Source organism: Chiroxiphia lanceolata, chromosome 5 (assembly GCF_009829145.1).
Source record: "Chiroxiphia lanceolata isolate bChiLan1 chromosome 5, bChiLan1.pri, whole genome shotgun sequence".
In the NCBI taxonomy this organism is placed as follows: domain Eukaryota; kingdom Metazoa; phylum Chordata; class Aves; order Passeriformes; family Pipridae; genus Chiroxiphia; species Chiroxiphia lanceolata.
In genome coordinates, this window is record NC_045641.1 from 24,415,635 (window position 1) to 24,435,732 (window position 20,098).

The 20,098-nt window shown below is 46.2% G+C and overlaps 2 protein-coding genes across 5 annotated transcripts; both read left to right on the forward strand.

Moving 5' to 3' along the window:
* Window positions 1–260: 260 nt before the first annotated feature.
* Window positions 261–3,760, forward strand: LOC116786825 (ankyrin repeat domain-containing protein 7-like). Its single transcript, XM_032687848.1, has 6 exons — window positions 261–478; window positions 910–1,024; window positions 1,271–1,444; window positions 1,533–1,639; window positions 2,347–2,437; window positions 3,373–3,760. The coding sequence occupies exons 1-6, from the start codon at window positions 261–263 to the stop codon at window positions 3,550–3,552; spliced, it is 885 nt and encodes a 294-aa protein (XP_032543739.1). The 3' UTR covers window positions 3,553–3,760.
* Window positions 3,761–3,765: 5 nt separating this feature from the next.
* Window positions 3,766–18,777, forward strand: LOC116787237 (ankyrin repeat domain-containing protein 26-like). 4 transcript variants are annotated; one of them, XR_004357221.1, is made up of 9 exons: window positions 3,766–3,812; window positions 4,280–4,561; window positions 5,257–5,493; window positions 6,497–6,629; window positions 7,829–8,110; window positions 8,734–8,969; window positions 9,619–9,843; window positions 11,778–11,823; window positions 15,478–15,642. XR_004357221.1 is itself a non-coding variant. In XM_032688684.1 (8 exons), exons 3-7 carry the CDS (start codon window positions 5,429–5,431, stop codon window positions 9,818–9,820), a joined length of 918 nt encoding a protein of 305 aa, XP_032544575.1. In that variant the 5' UTR covers window positions 3,766–3,812; window positions 4,280–4,561; window positions 5,257–5,428; the 3' UTR covers window positions 9,821–9,835; window positions 18,364–18,777. The 4 variants fall into 4 exon arrangements, 2 of the variants coding, with proteins under 2 accessions (XP_032544575.1, XP_032544577.1); XR_004357222.1 differs by lacking the exon at window positions 11,778–11,823 and adding an exon at window positions 15,307–15,352; XM_032688684.1 differs by lacking the exons at window positions 11,778–11,823; window positions 15,478–15,642 and adding an exon at window positions 18,364–18,777 and having other exon boundaries at window positions 9,619–9,835.
* Window positions 18,778–20,098: the final 1,321 nt, after the last annotated feature.

Genomic DNA, 20,098 nt, shown 5'->3' on the forward strand with positions numbered 1-20,098 from the left:
CAGCAGCACATCCCGCTCTGGGAGCATTTCGCGCCTGTATTGCCGTCTTGGTAGCTGCAGGCCACGACCGCTGCACAGGGCGACCTTGTCTGCCTTGTGCTTTATACCCTGTGCCCATCCTTATTCTCATCCTTGTCCCTTTTGTCACCCTCACCCTTAACCTCACCCTTGTCCCATTCCTCATCCCTACTTGGTGCCCAGCAGCCCCCCCGCAAGGGGGCTTCTTGCACTTCCTGCTGCTGGTAGCTCCAAGCAGGGCCATGCCGTGGCTTCTCAGCAAGAAGCGACGGCAGTCGTCATCCAACACCACCAGTGGGCAGCCCTGGGCTGCCACCAGCTCCACCAGTGCCTCCGAGCCCACGGAGAAGAGGCTGGGCAGGCTGCACCGCGCAGCCGCCCGCGGCGACCTGGCCTGGCTGAGACACTGGCGCTGGTATGTCAAGGTAGTCGGCATCGACAGGAGAGACCAGGAGATGCGGTGAGTTCTATGGGATGCTGATGGCACACCTTGGCTTCTCCTGAGCCAAGCTACAGCAGTCCTCGGCACCCCTCTCTTAAGGACAAGGCTTGAAAAGTGAGATTTGCCCTGTCAGCTGGGAGAGTGAACTCTTGAGCTTTTCACTGCTTGTAGCTGCCGGCTGGGCTCCAGCGCTGTTGGAAACGCGTGTTGCCGACCTGCCGCTTCGCCGTAGTCTCTCTGCAGGGCTGTTCTGCAGCTGCTCGGCTCTCACCTCTTCTCTTCTGCCCTCTGGCTAATCAGCACAGGATTGCAGCAGAAGCAGCAGCAGCAGCAGAGAGCAGCTAGCGGGAGGAGCAGAGTCTGGGCAGGGTCCCCAGGGTACTGGGTAGAGACACAGCTTTGGCTCATCCTTTGCCTGTCTAGCTTAAGAGTGTATGTTTAATTTTTAGGACACCTCTGCATCTCGCTTCGGCAAATGGCCATGCAGATGTCGTTAGATATCTGCTAAGAAAGAACAGCCAGCCGAATCTCGCTGACAACTTCAAGAGAACGGCACTGATGAAGGTGTGTGGAATGCCTTATGATCTCGTACGCGGGGATTAGTGATGGTGTGTTAAAGGGGAGGTGTCTGGCAGGATTCCTTGCATCGCTGGGCCATAGAAACATGCATATTGCAATCGGCGTGGCATAGGCCTCTGTTAGCTAATCGTTGAAGATGGTCTTTTGTCCTAGCGTTCAGGAGCTGAGGAAGTTGTGACAGAGGGGGATGTAAAAGTTGGAAGTCTTTCCCTTTTCGTGTGTTGTTCCCAGGCAGTACAGCAGGAGCAGGAAGAATGTGTTGCTATTCTGCTGGAACACGGTGCCGACCCGAATCTGGCAGACGCTGACGGCAACACTGCCCTTCACCTGGCTGTCCTATCTAAAAATACAGCTGCAGCAGGGCTGTTACTCGAGCATAATGCCGACAGTGATGCTCAGAACCAGGTAACCTTGGCACGTGGGTAAAGCTGCTCTTTCAAACAGCTGCGGAGCTTGTCTGTGTCTTTCTAATGGCGATTATTTGTCCTTTTAGTGGGGATTTACTCCCTTAAAACTTGCAGCCCTCCAACAGCATGAGGAGATTCTGGAGTGCCTTCTGAAAAAAGCAGCTGACAGGCCTGCTCAAGCCCAATGTGAAAGGTGAGGGGTTTGTCAAAACAGCACACGGGTCTTCTCGGTAGCCTGCAAGCGTGACCGAGACGAGGGGAGTGGCAATGAGCTTGGAAAAAGAAGGAGGAGCCACGTGGAAGCAGTTCCCTGTGTGACTGGTAAATGCGGGTCTGCACTTGGCTGCTCTCGTACCCTAGGGGCTCTCGTACTTTGCCCACTGAGGTCTGCAAGAAAGCGTTGTCTGTGGTGCCCTCTCCCCACACAGACCCAGAGCCATCAGGAAACTTGCCAGGAGCTCAGCAGCATGGCTGCTCTGCAGGAGAGGGAGGTTTAAGCCAAGGCACAGTTGGTGCATTAAGTGCTCTGAAGGGAAGCGTTGGGAGAAAGAGAAGCAACAGTGTCCGAGGGGACACGAGGGGCTCCAACCGCACATAAGGAGAAAACTTCCTGCCATGTAGATGGTCAGGCGGTCGAACGGCTTGCCCCGGGAGTTTGCGCAGCCGCATCTGTGGGGACTTTGAAGAGCAGTGCAAGGAGCCCCGAACAGCATGGCCTGACCTTGTAGTTGAGGCTGCTTTAGGGAGGCCCCTTCTAAGATAAATTCTCCAATGCTTCCATGTACTTGGCTTCGCTTTCACGGAGCTTGTAGGAAAGGGGGGAAGAGCTCTTTTGGGAACAAGCAGGGGAAAAATGATGCGGGATCAGACATGTTTCAGATTAAATCTTGGATGCTTTAGGACTGCTTTTGTGGTTACTGGAACCCATGAGGCTCACCTGGAGGAAGATAATCTGCGCTTGCAGGAGGACTTGGACAGGGCTGACACGGAGGTATGGAAAGCCTGTCCCTACAGGGATAAACCTGGCAGTGCCTGTTGCTTCCTATACATCATGAAAATGGACAAAACAGTATTCTGGGACCCAGTATGACAGACACCTAAGGAAGTGGCAGTTACATCGGGCTTTGATCTGCCTCTGGCCCTCTGGCCCCCTGCCCCACAACCCGCCATGCTGAGGCAGAGCTGCCTCTCCTCAGGGCTTCACCCGTGACCGGCCAGGGGGGTTGGGGTTCCTCTCTCTCTGCTACATTCAAGATTTTCCTGGTTTAAGAAGATTCCCCACACACCCCTGGTGTGATTCTCAACTCCAGGGCAGTCTGTGGAGCAGTTCATCTGGCTGCCTTTGCTGAAATGGTGGTCATTAGCTTGTCAGTGATGCCATCCTTCCTGGCCCCACCACACTGAAGCAGAGCCGCCTCTCCTCAGGCATCCACTGCTTCCTGCTTAGGGGCTGCTGGGCACCTCTCTCTGTGCTACAGTCGGGGTCATTCCCACTTAAGAAAACTCCCCATGCTCCCCCAGTGCAATCCTGGGCTCCAGAGCACATGTGCCAGAGCACTTCACCTCTGACACTTGCGAGATGCCTTCCTTTAGGAAGATGAATTGTTTCACTCATCTTTTCCTGGAGTAGCAAGCAAGGGAATACAAGAAGCGTCACAGGTCACAAAAATGGTCCGAGGGGCAGTGTCAGTGCTTAGAATCGTGCTGTAGGAAAGCAGTGGAGGGGTGGGAGAGGCTGTTGTAAGAGGACAAAGGAATAGAGCTTGTGTTCATTGAGTAGTAGAAGTGAAGGTACTTGAATTGATTCCAGTTCTTTGGGCAGAGGGTATGCACACATACATGCAGCACCTGAGTTCTTCAGCAGCAGCTGGCTCCTCTATGTAAAAGCTCACCTGACAACTGTGGATTCTTACCGTGATTTTACAGTTGCGGGAGGAGGAAGAAAAGCGTCTTCAATCTGAGCATTGCGTTCGTGACTTGAAGACTGCCTTGGATGATAAACAAAGAGAAGCAATAACTTCTTCCCAGAAACTGCAGGACCTCCTGTTGGCATCTTCCGAGACTAATAGCACTCTAAAACAACTGGAAGAACACGTGCAACAGTAAGAGAGTAACCCAGTGAAGCGAGGTGTCTGTCGCTTTGGGGGATTGGGTGGAAACAACGGGACAGTCAGTTGGATTTTGAAGGACACTTCTGCTGTGGATTCTGTTACTTAGCACAGTTTGTCTGGAACTGGATTTTCTGGTAATAAGACCTGTATTTCTTCTTAAGCTTTGAAAGCGAAAACACCGGATTGGAAGCCACTGTCCAGCAGCCAAGCGATAGCACTGAAGTCCTTCAGAGAGACCTGCAAGCCTCTGCCTCAGTAAGCTGGTCATAAATTTCCCTTTTTGTGACTCTTGAGCCTAGTTGCCTATTTCTGGGGCAAAACTGTAAGATGAAGTTTTCCTGGAGAGCCTAGGGGAGCTCAGTTTCTGCCTTCTCCTCAGTAGAGGTTGCTCAGAAAGCAGCCTGGTCCTTTCCCCAGCTGCTACAAAAGCCCTGAGGGCATTTGCTGTGCTGGACACTAGAGCAATTCTTAGATTATAAATTATGAGTTTCATCATGAGCTCCAAGGGACCCAGAAGTATCGCTCCCAGAAGTGTCTCACAAATTTTTAAGTAGTTGTAAAGTTTCTTCTTTCTGTCAGGGAATCTTTCAAGTGTTTTCTATGCTCGTTTCCAGCAGATGATAAATGCAGTTATGATGGCCACCCTCTTTAGAGGTTTTCCCAGAATTCACTGCCTTCAGATCATGCTGAGTTTCCTTTTCTTTTTTTTTTTCTGTGTACAGGTTGGTGAACTTTCCCAGCAGCTGGACATCGAGCCTAAAACAGGCATGCAGCTAGAGGCCCAAAACCAGACTTTGCAAGAAGAGCTGCCCACTCTGCATGGGATATATGAAAAACTGGGGAAGAGCAAATGCCAGTTGCAAGAAGAAGTGACAGAAGTCCAGCATGATTTGGAGACTTTCGTGCTGGATGGCAGCCAAACAGCACAATGTAAAAGAGAACTGGAAGAACAAGCTGACCAGGAAACAAGTCAAAAGCTACAAGACGTCAGTCTCGTTCTGCAAGTAAGTGAATTTCTCACCAGTGTCCACAGGCGCTACGTAAACTTCTGTTGTGGGCATCGTTTTTGGTATTTTTCTTTTGCTCCTGTATTCTGTGTGTTAGCTTCTGCCTTTCCTGAAGGCAGTGGGAGAAGGCAATATGGTTGGGCAGGAGGGCTGTCATGGGTGTGTAATGTGCCAGCAGGTCCCTGAATCAAAAGCCTGCCCAAGGCAGATTCCCACTTTGCAGTGCTTGGGGGGTATCTCTGTCCGCTGGCCTGGTTCTCACTGCTCATCCTTCAATGGGTTTTGCAACTGCCAGCTGTCATGGCCAGACCTACAGGTGCTGCTTTGTCCTTGTAGGGGGGGAAGGTGCTCAGAAAAGGAGTCACTTAAATTCCAGGGGTGGGGGTGAGGGGGTGGAGGTGGGGGATGCTCTTATTGTCTTTGAAGAATCCTTTTCGATATACCCTGTCCTACAGATACAGTGTCTCTTCATTAAGAGCTTTGAATAAGAGTGCTGATTTGGGCTTCTTTCCCAATGAAAAGAACTATTTGCCGTGGTAGCTCCTGAGTTCTGCCTTGGTTGCTGCTGGTAGTGAGGAGGCACAGCTGCCTCTCTGAGTAAGGCTGGGCCCTTGAAACTGGATACGTGCAATTTTCTGCTGGGCAGAGCTCTCTTTTTCTCGTGGTGGTTGAAGGTGCACTGTCTCCCTCAGGCACAGGCAGCCTACCAGCCTCGATTAGGACAAAACGGAGACAGTCATTGTGATCCAGTGAGAATCCAGTTAGAAGAAAGAATTAGAGATCTCGAAAGTGAATTGGACAGGGTAAAAAAAAACCCAACAAGAGAGTGCTTCTCGTAAAGAAGCAACGCGGGGAGAAATAGAAATGTACAAAGACCTGTATCTGGAGGAACTGAAAACTAGAAGATGCCTAGACAAGAAAGTGGAAAGGTAAGTCCATGTTTTTTTGGAGTGGTAATAAGAGACTCCTTTTTCTTCATGCATTTTCCTTCTAAATGCATTGTCTACATCTCACCAGCATTATTGCCCTACATTGGCCAGCAGGGTCTGATGTAGTTGCCAAGACACTCTCCTTGATATTTGAAAAGTCATGGCAGTCGGGTGAAGTCCCAGGTGACGGGATAAAGGGAAACCCACTGTACCCATCTTTGAAACGGGTAGGAAGGAGGGCCCTGGTAACTGCCAACCTGTCTGCCTCCCCTCTGTGCCTGGGAAGGTCATGGAAAAAATCCTTCTAGAAGCTATGTCAAGGCACATGGATGACAGGGAGGTGATCTGAAACACCAGCACAGGACTGATGTCCTGAGGGACATCAGTGAGACCCCACCTGGAGTGCTGCATCCAGCTCTGGGGTCCTCAGCAAAGCAAGGACCTCCACCTGTTGGAATGAGTCCAGAGGAGGCCACCAAGGTGGTTAGAAAGATGAAGCACCTCTCCTATGAGGAAAGGCTGGGACAATTGCAATACTTCAGCCTGGAAAAGAGAAGGCTTTGGGGTGACCTAATTGTGGCCTTTCAGTACTTGAAGGGAACCTACCAGAAGGATGAAAAGAGTGCATTTAAAAGAGCATGTAGTGAGAGGACAAAGGGGGGGAATTTCTTCAAACGGAAAGAGAGTAGGTTTAGGTTTGATACTAGGAAGAAGTTGGTTACTGTGAGGGTGGTGAGGAACTGCAACAGGTTGCCCAGAGAAGCTGTGGATGCCCCATCCCTGGAAGTGTTCAAGGCCAGGTTGGATGGAGCTCTGAACAACCTGGTCTCGTGGAAGGTGTCCTGGCCCACAGCAGGAGGCTTGGAACGAGATGATCTTTAAGGTCCCTGCCAAACCAAGCCATTCTATGCTTCTCTGATGTCTGTGCTGCTTATGTGAGACTGTGGGGAAAAGGCTGGTTCTTCCTGTGTTTCATGGTTTTCTTAACTAATTTGCTGGGCAGGTTGGAAAAGCTTCTGAGGGTAGATAGGAGGAAACTCAGGGCTAATGAAGAGAAAGAAACCCAGTCCCAGCTGGAAGAAATGAAGAACAGATATTCTGAAAAGGTCAAGGAAGTGGATAGATTACGAACAGAGGTGAGCTGCGCTTTGGGTGGGGTTTTTTGGTTGTGATGTTACTTCTTTTGAAACCTGGGAGATGCTTTCCGTATATTTCTTGTCATGTTGATCATTTTTTTTTCCTTGGCTGCATTTTGGATGTGATGGGCTTTTCTTAATGCTCCTTCTGCTGTTACAGTAGTAGATGACTATAACTAATACGGAGGTCATTGTCATTATGGGTAAAGATGCAAATGTTAAGGGCAAAGCAGTAGGTGTAAGGGCTCATGGAGGCCAGGCTGTCTTGCAGAGGAAGGGCAAGCCAAGAGTGGCAGCCAGCCTGGCAGGGTGTATGACCTCACCGGCCAGGGAGCCCTCCTACAGGTCCTCAGCAAGAAGAGCAGAACAGGTCTGCTGACAGTAAGCGGGGTCAGCCAAGAGTGCAGATCCCCTGGCTGGGCCTTAGGGATGGGCAGGTCTGCCAGCCTTGCAGGACATCACATCCATGGGTTGAGAGCAGTGGGGCCCAGCTCAGGCCTGGCTGCAGCTTGAGGGAGGCTGTGACAGCATCATCTGGGTCTGACAGATGAATTCCTGCCCTGGAAGAGAGGAGAGGAACACCTCACAGGGCACAATCAGCCCCTGAGCCCTGTCTCAGGCACGAGCTGAGCAGGAGGCACTTGACGTTTTGCTTTTCTCAACAGTGTTGTTGCTGCCCAGGGCACAATGAGGACAGGTGTCTCCCAGGGAAAAATCTGTAACTTATTGCTCACAGGTAGCTGTTTCAGCCCATCTTGTCACAGGGACTCAGAAGGACTGTTCCCAGCAGTGGTTTTGAGGCTGCTCTGCCTGTGCAGTAGTGGCATGTAACCTTTGATCTCCTTCTCCGCTCCTTACTCAGATTCGTTGCTAAAGTGGCCATCTTTCAGAGCTACACATGGGTTTGGAAGGCATCACTGTAGAATCACTTACTGCCTTTGCAGTGATTCCTTTTGAGTCCAGAAGCTTGTAGCATTTTTGCACGAGGAACTCAAAAAGGATGGGAACCTGAGGAATGCTGAGACAAATGAGGTGAAAGCTCTTCTTGCTGGAAAAGAAGAGCCTGGTTGCACTTTGTTTCTAGTCCCAAGCCAGCAGATGATGAATATTGTCTCCCTGGCCACCCCCTTTTGGGATTTCCACAGAATTCACTGCCTTTACATCACGCTGAGTTCCTGTTTTCTTCTTTCTGTCTGCAGGTTGCTGAACTTTCCCAGCAGCTGGACAGGGAAAGTAAAAAGTGCACGCAGCTGGAAGCCAAAAATCAGGATTTGCAAGAAGAGCTGTCTACCCTGTGTGGGAAGTGCGAAAAACTGGAGATGGACAAATGCCAGCTGCAAGAAGAGCTGGCAAAAGTCCAGCACCATTTGGAGACTAACATGGTGGATCGCACCCAACTAGAACAATATAAAAGAGAGGTGGAAGAACAAGCAGACCACGAAATAAGACAAAAACTCCAAGAAGTCAATGAGTTTTTGCAAGTAAGTGAATTTCTCACCAGTGTCCACAGGCGCTACGTAAACTTCTGTTGTGGGCATCGTTTTTGGTATTTTTCTTTTGCTCCTGTATTCTGTGTGTTAGCTTCTGCCTTTCCTGAAGGCAGTGGGAGAAGGCAATATGGTTGGGCAGGAAGGCTGTCATGGGTGTGTAATGTGCCGGCAGGTCCCTGAATCAAAAGCCTGCCCAAGGCAGATTCCCACTTTGCAGTGCTTGGGGGGTATCTCTGTCCGCTGGCCTGGTTCTCACTGCTCATCCTTCAATGGGTTTTGCAACTGCCAGCTGTCATGGCCAGACCTACGGGTGCTGCTTTGTCCTTGTAGGGGGGGAAGGTGCTCAGAAAAGGAGTCACTGAAATTGTGGAGGTGGGAGATCCTCCTGTTGTCTTTGAGGAATCATTTTCCATATGCCCTGTCCTACAGAGAGAGTGTCCTTTCATTAGTAGTTTTGTATAATAGTAGCTCCAGGGTTCTGCTTTCATTGCTGCTGGTAGTGAGGAGGCACAGCTGCCTCTCTTAGTAAAGCCTTGAAATTGGGTACGTGCAATTTTCTGCTGGAGAGAGTTCTCTTTTTCTTGTGGTGATTGAAGGTGCACTGTCTTCTTCAGGCACAGGCAGCCTACCAGGACAGATTAGAAGAAATCAGAACCAGTCATTTAGACTCACTGAAAAAACAGCTAGAAGACAGAATTAGAGATCTTGAACGTGCACAGCAAAGGACAAAAAGCAACCAACCGGAAAGACCTTTTCAAAAAGAATCCACCCAGGCTGAAGTGGAAAAGTACAAAGAGCTCTATCTGGTGGAAGCAAAAACCAGAAAAAGCCTAGCCAAGAAACTGGAAAGGTAAGTCCATGCTTTTCTGGACTGGTAATAACAGACTCCTTTTTCCTCGTGCATTTTCCTTCTTAAATCCCTTTTTTACATCTCACCAGCATGATGTGTGAAAGCAGAACATGGCATATTTGTAGGGAAAGTCCCTTAAGACCCTTCCCTTCATCACACCTGTCTTCCTTTCTCTTTAAGAGTTCCAGCAGTAACACCACAGTAGCGCCATTATGGCATTATTGGTGTCTTTTTCAAGTTGATGTTGTTTTAGCAGGCAGTCTTTTTGCCAGTCTCTAATCTCCTCATCCTGTGTGTGATAGAAAAGATGAATCTTGTGCCCTTTACTGTTTGAATAAGGAGAGGCCTCTCGGAGAACAGAGTTGGATTCTGTGAATCAAAAATAAGAACGCTCTTTCTTGGCTTCTGCTTTGGCAGCGGGTCTGAGGTTTGAGCTTTCCTTGAGAAAGGAACACTTGCACTCCTTGTAATAAGTGTGATTTCTTAGAAACAGGCCCTCCGAACAAGCTCAGATCAAAGGATGTGCTTGTTTGGACGCTTTTAATGCCCTTGGCTTTTAGAAGTCGAGTAGTAGTCAAGGACATGGAGGGTAACTTTGCAAAAGCCTTACTGCCAAAGATGACTCTCTGTGTGCTTCTTAATGTTTCAGAGCTGATGAGAGACTTGCAGAGGCCAACATCAAGCTCCTCTTGGAGCGCCATAGAAGCAAATCTGCAGTCACAAGCAGTGCTGTCAGCGTACATCTGGCTGCAAGTCCACTTCTGCATTCAGCTGGCCTGGGATATCTTGGCAACAGTTTGGGACTGAACAGAAGTCTGGGTCTCAGAACACCACCCAGACATCTGTGGTAAAGCCGAAGATTTTAGGTCATCAGGTTTGTACCATCTTTTGGTAAAGAGCACTGTGGGGCACAAACCCCCCACCTAAGTTCTACACTAAATTTACATGTATGGTATGTGTGACCTATTTCAAGTGGCTAATGTCACCATGAGTGCCAAATGCCACCAGACATCTGTGAGACACCATTTTCTTCATCATTGATCTTTGTTCTAGCAGTTTCTGCACTGGACCTTGCTTTAATATGTTACTATGGATAGGAGGCATTTGTTCCTGTAGTTCCTGCTACGTCTTACTACATGAAACAGCAGAACTACCTACTCCTTGGGAAGTCTTCACGGCCTTCTAATTGTGCAGCAATGCTGCAACCTCTGCAGTAGCACTGGTCCAAGTATGCCCTGTAATCAGCAGTCAGTGTGATAGCGCATCCCTTCCAGAATGCAGAGCATTATAGCAGGAGACGTGGAAACCACACACCAGTAGTTGTAATCAGCGGGACAGCCACGTAGCATGGGATTGAGGCATGGCCAAGCTTCTCTGTTGAGATAGTGTGTTTAGTTGTTGGATGAATGTGAGAAGCATTTGTTCACTTTCAAGTCCATCTCAGTTCACTGGTCCCCTCACCTCCATTGGAAAGAACCCATTTCAACAAGGTGTCAGCATACAGCACCTGGTTGAAGACAAAAACACCAAGGAGATGAAAAGGGGCCAAGCAGTGTAGGTAATGCGTAGCAGCGGCAGTTACAGACAGGAACTTTTCTGTACCGCTCTGAACACGTTTTTGAGGGTAGAGGCATGGACAGGCATTACGGAAGGAACTCGTGAGGTAATTAGTGCTGTACCATCTGCACAGAGGAACTATTCTGCAGGCAAGCACTAGAAAGGAAGCAAACTTCAGGGACCCAATGCAAAAGGGAGAAAAGGAGAAGACCAGGAGGGGCAGGGAGCACGAACAAGTGAGGGAAAGAAAGGACAGAGAGGTGGCAGCAAGATGTTAAAAGAAGGAAAAGGTAGAGGAGGAAACCATTCCTGTTTGAGGAAAAAAGCTGCCCCAGTTAAAATGAAAAGAGTTGACAGCTGTGTCTTTTTTGAAAAAGAACAGGGAAAACAGACAATGAAGGGAAGGACAGTGGGAGTACCCAGTGCTTCCTAAAACTGAATTACAGCAACAGTCTTCAGCTTGTCCTTTCCATTCTGATTTTCCAGAAGAAAACTCTGGGCATCTCAAAGTTTTGTCAGTATCAAGACAGATACCTTCATTGCTTTCCTGGCTTCCCTGAAGGATGTTACAGAAATTAAACATTTCTACAGATTATTTCATGGCTCATTGTTTTATCCAGTTGCTAATTTATGCAGATGTGTAGTTCAAATTGCTACATAGGCTGTTTCAATGCTTTACAACAACTGCTTCCCAGATCTACTTGTGGAAAACAGTTGAGTTGATTCCAAGAAAAGAATGCACTAGATCTGAGAATGGTGATAAAGGCCTCACTCAGCGTCCTGACTGCAACAGCACCCATACAGTTTCTTTTCAGGCCACGTGTGTCTCACAGCCTTGAGCGTACTCTCAAGGAAGTTGATGAACAACTACGTATGACATTTCCCCCCTCTTCAATGACGGATGTCTGGAGGGGTTTTGTTTCTTAGTTTGAGGGCTTGCTTCGACCCCAACATTTCCCCTTCCTATTGCATTTTTGTTGGTAGGACTTAGTCCCCTGAAGTTCTCTCTGACCTTGGCTGCAACCTCTGGAGACAATTAGTTTGTTGTCAACAGAGGAGCTGAGGATAGTTCACTCTCACTATACACAGTTGGTCTTCTTGGGATTTGCTTCAAACTCTACTACCATATCAAGTTCTAAAGTTTTCTTCCTCGAAGGGGTGTGACTAAAACAATGGCTTAATCAATTGAAATCTAACCTCTTAACTCTGAAAATACTATGTCTTCACTGTGTATTTTCTGTTTAATTCTAGGCACGACAGGAAAGGGATGCAAAAATCGCTAGAGAACTTCAACGAGGTAATGTGTCATTATGTTAGGAGGTTTTTAAGGGAAAAGGTGACTATTTCTAACACTTGACAGCTCTCGAGCCATTTTTATCAAGTTCCTGTGATAAGTAGGTTTTGGGGTTTTTTTTTCTGCTAGCTTTCCAGTTAAGACTTGAATGTGAAAACCTCCTGCTTCCCAAAAATGTTGCGTACAATGTTATGCAGTTGCCTGGAAAAAGCCAAGCGCAAAGAAACCCTTGGCTTAAGCTGAAGTTACCCTTCACTAGAGTTCATCTCAAGCACAAACAGCAAAGCAGCCACAAGATAAGTATAAGCTTCAGCCATCACTTCCCCTCCCATGTAGACCGATGGCATTCAGCACTAAACCGCACCATACCCATTCTTTGCTGTTGGTTCCTGATTTTTGCTATGATTCTATGATTCATGGCTTCTCTTGGTAGCTTAGGTGGTGCAGTCTTTTTTGGAATAAGCAAGAAGATAAGTGACAAAAAATAATCTGTCTTTAGGAAAAGATTATCCAGTACTTTTTCGGCAAATATCAGTTCAGTGCTTGCCGTACGTAGCATAAAACATGCTGTAGAATTTGAGGCCAGGTGTCCAAAGAGGAAATGCACCTGTTCCATGGTAATTTGCTCCTCCAGAGAGCAGAGTTACTGCTTTGCAGTGCCTGGTGCTGTGTAGTAGTAGTGTGCCAATAAATCACTGCTTTGGACATAAAAGGAAAGCAGAGACTTCGAGTTGAAGAGGTCTACAGGGAGCTGTTTAGCATGGGAGTCATTTGTGGATTGCCTGAAGATGTTCAGTGTGTAGCCCCCGGAATGTCTTCCACTTGCTTTAGAAATGCTGTTGACGGATAAGCAATTGTGGAAAAAATGGGTTTCTTCCTTTGCACCTAGCCCTTCCATTGTTATATTCCCTTGGAAATTCTAAAATCTCTGTCTGGATTGCAGTCTCTCATGTTGCCTGTCATGTTCTTGCCGTGCCTTATTTTGCTCTGTCTGCTGTAAAAGTAACACCAGGAATCTTGTCACTTTTCCCCCCAGCCACTGCTAAACCTACAAGTGGATCTGCTGGATCTTCAGAAAATCTTCATGTGGACCAGGGACGCAGTCTCAGTGGGAATAACAGGTTTGCCACTCTCGGGATGAGGGTGTAGAAATGGCTCACTTAGGGAGGTGGGTTAAGGCTTATATAAGGTAGGGGTAGAATTTGCTAGAAGAAAGGGAGGGACTAGGGCGGAGCATGCAAAGTGTAACTATATAAGGCAAAAAGGGGGTAGGGTTTATCCATTTTAGGGAAAGGGTGGCCATAAAAGGAAATACTGCAATGCAGCAAACGTCGGCCAATCAGGGAGTGGGGCCTAAGGATACAGAAATCAAGAGCATTTTTCATACAACAATTTCAGGGTACAAACATGGGAAAAACTACAATAAATGTTTAGACACAACTGTAAAACTTGAAACGCATTAGGTCTGAACTTCTTGACAACTTCATACAGGGGTTTCATCCTCTGGAGGGTCACATATTTCTTCTTTTTTTCTCCAGCTTTCATATGCAGCAATGGCCTCACTCCCGACAGACCAGGATCCCCTTTCCAGAGTAATGGAGGAGCACCGTGATTCTTTAATCAAAAATTACCGGATTTGAATGAAATGCTATAGAGAGGCTCTGCAAATCATTCAGTGTTCACAGTGAGTCTATGATTTCCCATCCCCCGCTTCAGATGTGAAAACATGTTCCTTGCAGTCGGAATGTAAACTCCTAAACTCTATTGAATGGATGTCAAGCACATTGCACTTACCTGTTGGTTTACTGATGCATAGCTGGTGTCTTGGTTTCTTATGCATTCACAATAAGAACCACATCCATTTTTTCTGCCTAATAGATTCACTGATCTTGATTCTTGAGCATGAAAGAGCTCAAGTCCTCGCAGCCATCATTGTGATTCAGCAAGAAAACCGAAGAAAGAAGTAGAGATCTCAAAAGTCAATTGGACAGGATAAAAAACACCCAACAAGACAGACCTCTTCAAAAACAATCCACCCAGGCTGAAGTGGAAAAGTACAAAGAGCTCTATCTGGTGGAAGCAAAAACCAGAAAAAGCCTAGTCAAGAAACTGGAAAGGTAAGTCCATGCTTTTCTGGACTGGTAATAGAAGACTCCTTTTTCCTTGTGCATTTTCCTTCTAAAATCCCTTTTTTACATCTCACCAGCATGATGTGTGAAAGCAGAACACGGCATATTTGTAGGGAAAGTCCCTTAAGACCCTTCCCTTCATCACACCTGTCTTCCTTTCTCTTTAAGAGTTCCAGCAGTAACACCACAGTAGCGCCATTATGGCATTACTGGTGTCTTTTTCAAGTTGATGTTGTTCTAGCAGGCAGTCTTTTTGCCAGTCTCTAATCTCCTCATCCTGTGTGGGACAGAAAAGATGAATCTTGTGCCCTTTACTGTTTGAATAAGGAGAGACCTCTCGGAGAACAGAGTTGGATTCTGTGAATCAAAAATAAGAACGCTCTTTCTTGGCTTCTGCTTTGGCAGCGGGTCTGAGGTTTGAGCTTTCCTTGAGAAGGTCAGGGTAGGCCAGCGTTCTTATGGAGGTGACACTTGCTGCTCCTTGCACTTAGTGTGATTTCTTAGAAACAGGCCCTCTGAACAAGCTCAGATCAAAGGATGTGCTTGTTTTGGACACTCTTAATGCCCTTGGCTTTTAGAAGTCGAGTAGTAGTCAAGGACATGGAGGGTAACTTTGCAAAAGCCTTACTGCCAAAAATGACTCTCTGTGTACTTCTTAATGTTTCAGAGCTGATGAGAGACTTGCAGAGGCCACCACCAAGCTCCTTTGGGAGCATCATAGAAGCAAATCTGCAGTCACAAGCAGCGTTGTCAGTGGACATCTGGCTGCAAGTCCACTTCTGCATTCAGCTGGCCTGGGATATCTTGGCAACAGTTTGGGACTGAACAGAAGTCTGGGTCTCAGAACGCCGCCCAGACATCTGTGGTAAAGTCGAAGACTTTAGGTCATCAGGTTTGTACGAATTTACCAGAGTGGTCAAAGTCATGTGTGTCTCACAGCCTTGAGCGTACTCTCAAGGAAGTTGATGAACAACTACGTATGACATTTCCCCCCTCTTCAATGACGGATGTCTGGAGGGGTTTTGTTTCTTAGTTTGAGGGCTTGCTTCGACCCCAACATTTCTCCTTCCTATTGCATTTTTGTTGGTAGGACTTAGTCCCCTGAAGTTCTCTCTGACCTTGGCTGCAACCTCTGGAGACTTTCAGTTTGTTGTCAACAGAGGAGCTGAGGACAGTTCACTCTCACTATACACAGTTGGTCTTCTCAGGATTTGCTTCAAACTCTACTACCATATCAAGTTCTAAAGTCTTCTTCCTCGAAGGGGTGTGACTAAAACAATGGCTTAATCAACTGAAATCTTACCTCTTAACTCTGTAAATACTACGTCTTAACTGTGTATTTTCTATATAATTCTAGGTACGACAGGAAAGGGATGCAAAAATCGCTAGAGAACTTCAACGAGGTAATGTGTCATTATGTTAGGAGGGTTTTTAAGGAAAAAGGTGACTATTTCTAACACTTGACAGCTCTCGAGCCATTTTTATCAAGTTCCTGTGATAAGTAGGTTTTGGGGTTTTTTTCTGCTGGCCTTCCAGCTGAGACTTGAATGTGAAAACTTCCTGCTTACTAAAATGTTGCGTACAATGTTATGCAGTTGCCTGGAAAAAGCCAAGCGCAAAGAAACCCTTGGCTTAAGCTGAAGTTGCCCTTCACTAGAGTTCATCTCAAGCACAAACAGCAAAGCAGCCACAAGATAAGATTTATATAAGCTTCAGCCATTACTTCCCCTCCCGTGTACACCAATGGCATTCAGCACTAAACCGCACCATACCCATTCTTTGCTGTTGGTTCCTGATTTTTGCTATGATTCTATGATTCATGGCTTCTCTTGGTAGCTTAGGTGGTGCAGTCTTTCTTGGAATAAGCAAGAAGATAAGTGACAAAAAATAATCTGTCTTTAGGAAAAGATTATTCAGTACTTTTTTGGTAAATATCAGTTCAGTGCTTGCTGTACGTAGCATAAAACATGCTGTAGAATTTGAGGCCAGGTGTCCAAAGAGGAAATGCACCTGTTCCATGGTAATTTGCTCCTCCAGAGAGCAGAGTTACTGCTTTGCAGTGCCTGGTGCTGTGTAGTAGTAGTGTGCCAATAAATCACTGCTTTGGACATAAAAGGAAAGCAGAGACTTCGCGTTGAAGAGGTCTACAGGGGGCTGTTTAGCACGGGAGTCATTTGTGGATTGCCTGAAGATGTTCAGTGTGTAGCCCCCGGAATGTCTTCCACTTGCTTTAGAAATGCTGTTGACGGATAAGCAATTGTGGAAAAAATGGGTTTCTTCCTTTGCACCTAGCCCTTCCATTGTTATATTCCCTTGGAAATTCTAAAATCTCTGTCTGGATTGCAGTCTCTCATGTTGCCTGTCATGTTCTTGCCGTGCCTTATTTTGCTCTGTCTGCTGTAAAAGTAACACCAGGAATCTTGTCACTTTTCCCCCCAGCCACTGCTAAACCTACAAGTGGATCTGCTGGATCTTCAGAAAATCTTCATGTGGACCAGGGACGCAGTCTCAGTGGGAATAACAGGTTTGCCACTCTCGGGATGAGGGTGTAGAAATGGCTCACTTAGGGAGGTGGGTTAAGGCTTATATAAGGTAGGGGTAGAATTTGCTAGAAGAAAGGGAGGGACTAGGGCGGAGCATGCAAAGTGTAACTATATAAGGCAAAAAGGGGGTAGGGTTTATCCATTTAGGGAAAGGGTGGCCATAAAAGGAAATACTGCAATGCAGCAAACGTCGGCCAATCAGGGAGTGGGGCCTAAGGATACAGAAATCAAGAGCATTTTTCATACAACAATTTCAGGGTACAAACATGGGAAAAACTACAATAAATGTTTAGACACAACTGTAAAACTTGAAACGCATTAGGTCTGAACTTCTTGACAACTTCATACAGGGGTTTCATCCTCTGGAGGGTCACATATTTCTTCTTTTTTTCTCCAGCTTTCATATGCAGCAATGGCCTCACTCCCGACAGACCAGGATCCCCTTTCCAGAGTAATGGAGGAGCACCGTGATTCTTTAATCAAAAATTACCGGATTTGAATGAAATGCTATAGAGAGGCTCTGCAAATCATTCAGTGTTCACAGTGAGTCTATGATTTCCCATCCCCCGCTTCAGATGTGAAAACATGTTCCTTGCAGTCGGAATGTAAACTCCTAAACTCTATTGAATGGATGTCAAGCACATTGCACTTACCTGTTGGTTTACTGATGCATAGCTGGTGTCTTGGTTTCTTATGCATTCACAATAAGAACCACATCCATTTTTTCTGCCTAATAGATTCACTGATCTTGATTCTTGAGCATGAAAGAGCTCAAGTCCTCGCAGCCATCATTGTGATTCAGCAAGAAAACCGAAGAAAGAAGTAGAGATCTCAAAAGTCAATTGGACAGGATAAGAAACACCCAACAAGACAGACCTCATCAAAAAGAATCCACCCAGGCTGAAGTGGAAATGTACAAAGAGCTCTATCTGGTGGAAGCAAAAACCAGAAAAAGCCTAGCCAAGAAACTGGAAAGGTAAGTCCATGCTTTTCTGGACTGGTAATAACAGACTCCTCTTTCCTCATGCATTTTCCTTCTAAAATCCCTTTTTTACATCTCACCAGCATGATGTGTGAAAGCAGAACACGGCATATTTGTAGGGAAAGTCCCTTAAGACCCTTCCCTTCATCACACCTGTCTTCCTTTCTCTTTAAGAGTTTCAGCAGTAACACCACAGTAGCACCATAATGGCATTAGTGGTGTCTTTTCAAGTTGATGTTGTTCTAGCAGGCAGTCTTTTTGCCAGTCTCTAATCTCCTCATCCTGTGTGTGATAGAAAAGATGAATCTTATGCCCTTTACTGTTTGAATAAGGAGAGACCTCTCGGAGAACAGAGTTGGATTCTGTGAATCAAAAATAAGAACGCTCTTTCTTGGCTTCTGCTTTGGCAGCGGGTCTGAGGTTTGAGCTTTCCTTGAGAAGGTCAGGGTAGGCCAGCGTTCTTATGGAGGTGACACTTGCTGCTCCTTGCACTTAGTGTGATTTCTTAGAAACAGGCCCTCTGAACAAGCTCAGATCAAAGGATGTGCTTGTTTTGAACGCTCTTAATGCCCTTGGCTTTTAGAAGTCGAGTAGTAGTCAAGGACATGGAGGGTAACTTTGCAAAAGCCTTACTGCCAAAGATGACTCTCTGTGTGCTCCTTAATGTTTCAGAGCTGATGAGAGACTTGCAGAGGCCACCACCAAGCTCCTTTGGGAGCATCATAGAAGCAAATCTGCAGTCACAAGCAGCGCTGTCAGCGTACATCTGGCTGCAAGTCCACTTCTGCATTCAGCTGGCCTGGGATATCTTGGCAACAGTTTGGGACTGAACAGAAGTCTGGGTCTCAGAACACCACCCAGACATCTTTGGTAAAGCCGAAGACTTTAGGTCATCTATAGCAATTTGAAACTCGGATATCAGCACAAAAGGATTATGTAGCAGGCCATGGACAACAGGGGCTGAAAGAAATCCCACCACCAGAGGATCGGATGCTTCTTCACAAGACCTACTGATATTTAACTATGTTGATTGGCCTGGTTCCTGCAGCAAGATATGGAAAGACTTTGTGATGATGATATCAGACTACATAGAAACCCCTTTGTTCTCTTCCCCACATGTAATCCTTGTTACAGGAAATATTAACCAATTGTGTGACTGTAGCAGAAAATTGTGTAATCCTCTAGTTAGCATAATCCATCCCCAACTTAGCATAATCCATCCTCCTCATAAACATGTCCTGCCCCCAAGACCCTTAAATTGTGAGATGCGTGTTTAATAAAGATTCCAGTTTTCACCCCCAAACTTGGGATCGATTAGTTATTGACCTCCTACAAATGGCGCCGTGTGTGAGGCCGAGAGCCCCAGCTTCTAATAATTAGGAGCTTGCAGTCCAGAGCCAACACGGCATTGGCAGAAGAAGCGGCTCCTTCTCTCCCAGTGGAGGTGCGTGGCTGAACTTAAAAAATGGAACATGCACAGAATTCGTCACACTGCAGCAGGACTGCAAGTGAGCAGCTACGAACTAGAATGGGCAGAGCGCTGCCGGCGGAGAGACCCAGAAACCAGCCTATCCCAACTCCCTCACCTCCAGCCAAGACAAAAACAAGGGAAAAAAAAAAAAAAGGCGAAGAAAGCAAACAACTGGAATGCAGTGAAGCTGGTGAAGACACCCTTCCATAGCTAACAGCCAAAATTGTTTTTAGATGAATGCCTGGACATAACAAAGATTTTATTAATTAGCTCAGACACCTCAATCAGCAAGTCTTGGTTTAAATAAGTGATGACGTCTAATAATGTAAACAAATTCAAGAGTAACCTTGCTAATTGTTTTCTAAAATTGTTCACCTAGATAGCAGTCCCTAGTAGAATGAAGTTGTTGTGTTTGTGAAAATTTTTACTAGGTTTTGTAATAACTATGACAAGTTCTCCTTAGATCCAAAGCCAATTAACATCGGGAGATGCATATTTGCTTTGAAAATAGGGGGAGTGTATATTACCTCTGAACTATAGGAATGTTTATAAAGGAATTATATGGTTTTGAATTTTAAATTGAACATGAGGCAGAAATATGTTTATGTTTTACAGGTTATATTCTCATCAAAGTAGTCATTCTCTTTTACCTGGTTAGGGGGAAAAGATTTGTGAAAGAGCTTTTCTATAGTTTACCACTGGTCACTGCATGAGATGTTATGAGATCTACCATTGCATAAAGAGTTTATAATTAACTATCTGAGATGTTCAAAAAGCTGTACTAAATTAAAAGTCAGAGATGAGGTCTCAGCCCTTATCACATGTTTGAGGAAAATGACCAGCTCAGTGACAAAGCCCAGCCTCTTGCTAGTAACAGTCTACTCTAGAAGGATTTAACTCTTTGTCATTAAAAGTATTTTGCACGCGGAAATTCTGTTGCAATGCTCCGGTGAAACAGGTTGGATGAATGTAGATTTGCCTTTCCAGTAACCCAGTTGCAGAGCTTCATAAATATTCACAGTAATGTGTGATGCAGCTCCCAGAGCAACCATCTGCCTCTTAAGAACCTTTTAACATTATTTCTTAAAATAGCTGTGAAAATGGTTACAAACTTGTGTTACAAATAATCTTTTTAAGATAACATAGTTCTCTC

Coding starts and splice junctions, on each gene's coding strand:
- LOC116786825 (XM_032687848.1), top strand. CDS start 261: ATGCCGTGGCTTCTCAGCAAGAAGCGACGGCAGTCGTCATCCAACACC. Junction 1,445..1,532: donor ACAGTGATGCTCAGAACCAG/GTAACCTTGGCA, acceptor TTGTCCTTTTAG/TGGGGATTTACTCCCTTAAA. Junction 2,438..3,372: donor TGGACAGGGCTGACACGGAG/GTATGGAAAGCC, acceptor GTGATTTTACAG/TTGCGGGAGGAGGAAGAAAA.
- LOC116787237 (XM_032688684.1), top strand. CDS start 5,429: ATGTACAAAGACCTGTATCTGGAGGAACTGAAAACTAGAAGATGCCTA. Junction 5,494..6,496: donor CTAGACAAGAAAGTGGAAAG/GTAAGTCCATGT, acceptor TTTGCTGGGCAG/GTTGGAAAAGCTTCTGAGGG. Junction 6,630..7,828: donor TGGATAGATTACGAACAGAG/GTGAGCTGCGCT, acceptor TTCTGTCTGCAG/GTTGCTGAACTTTCCCAGCA.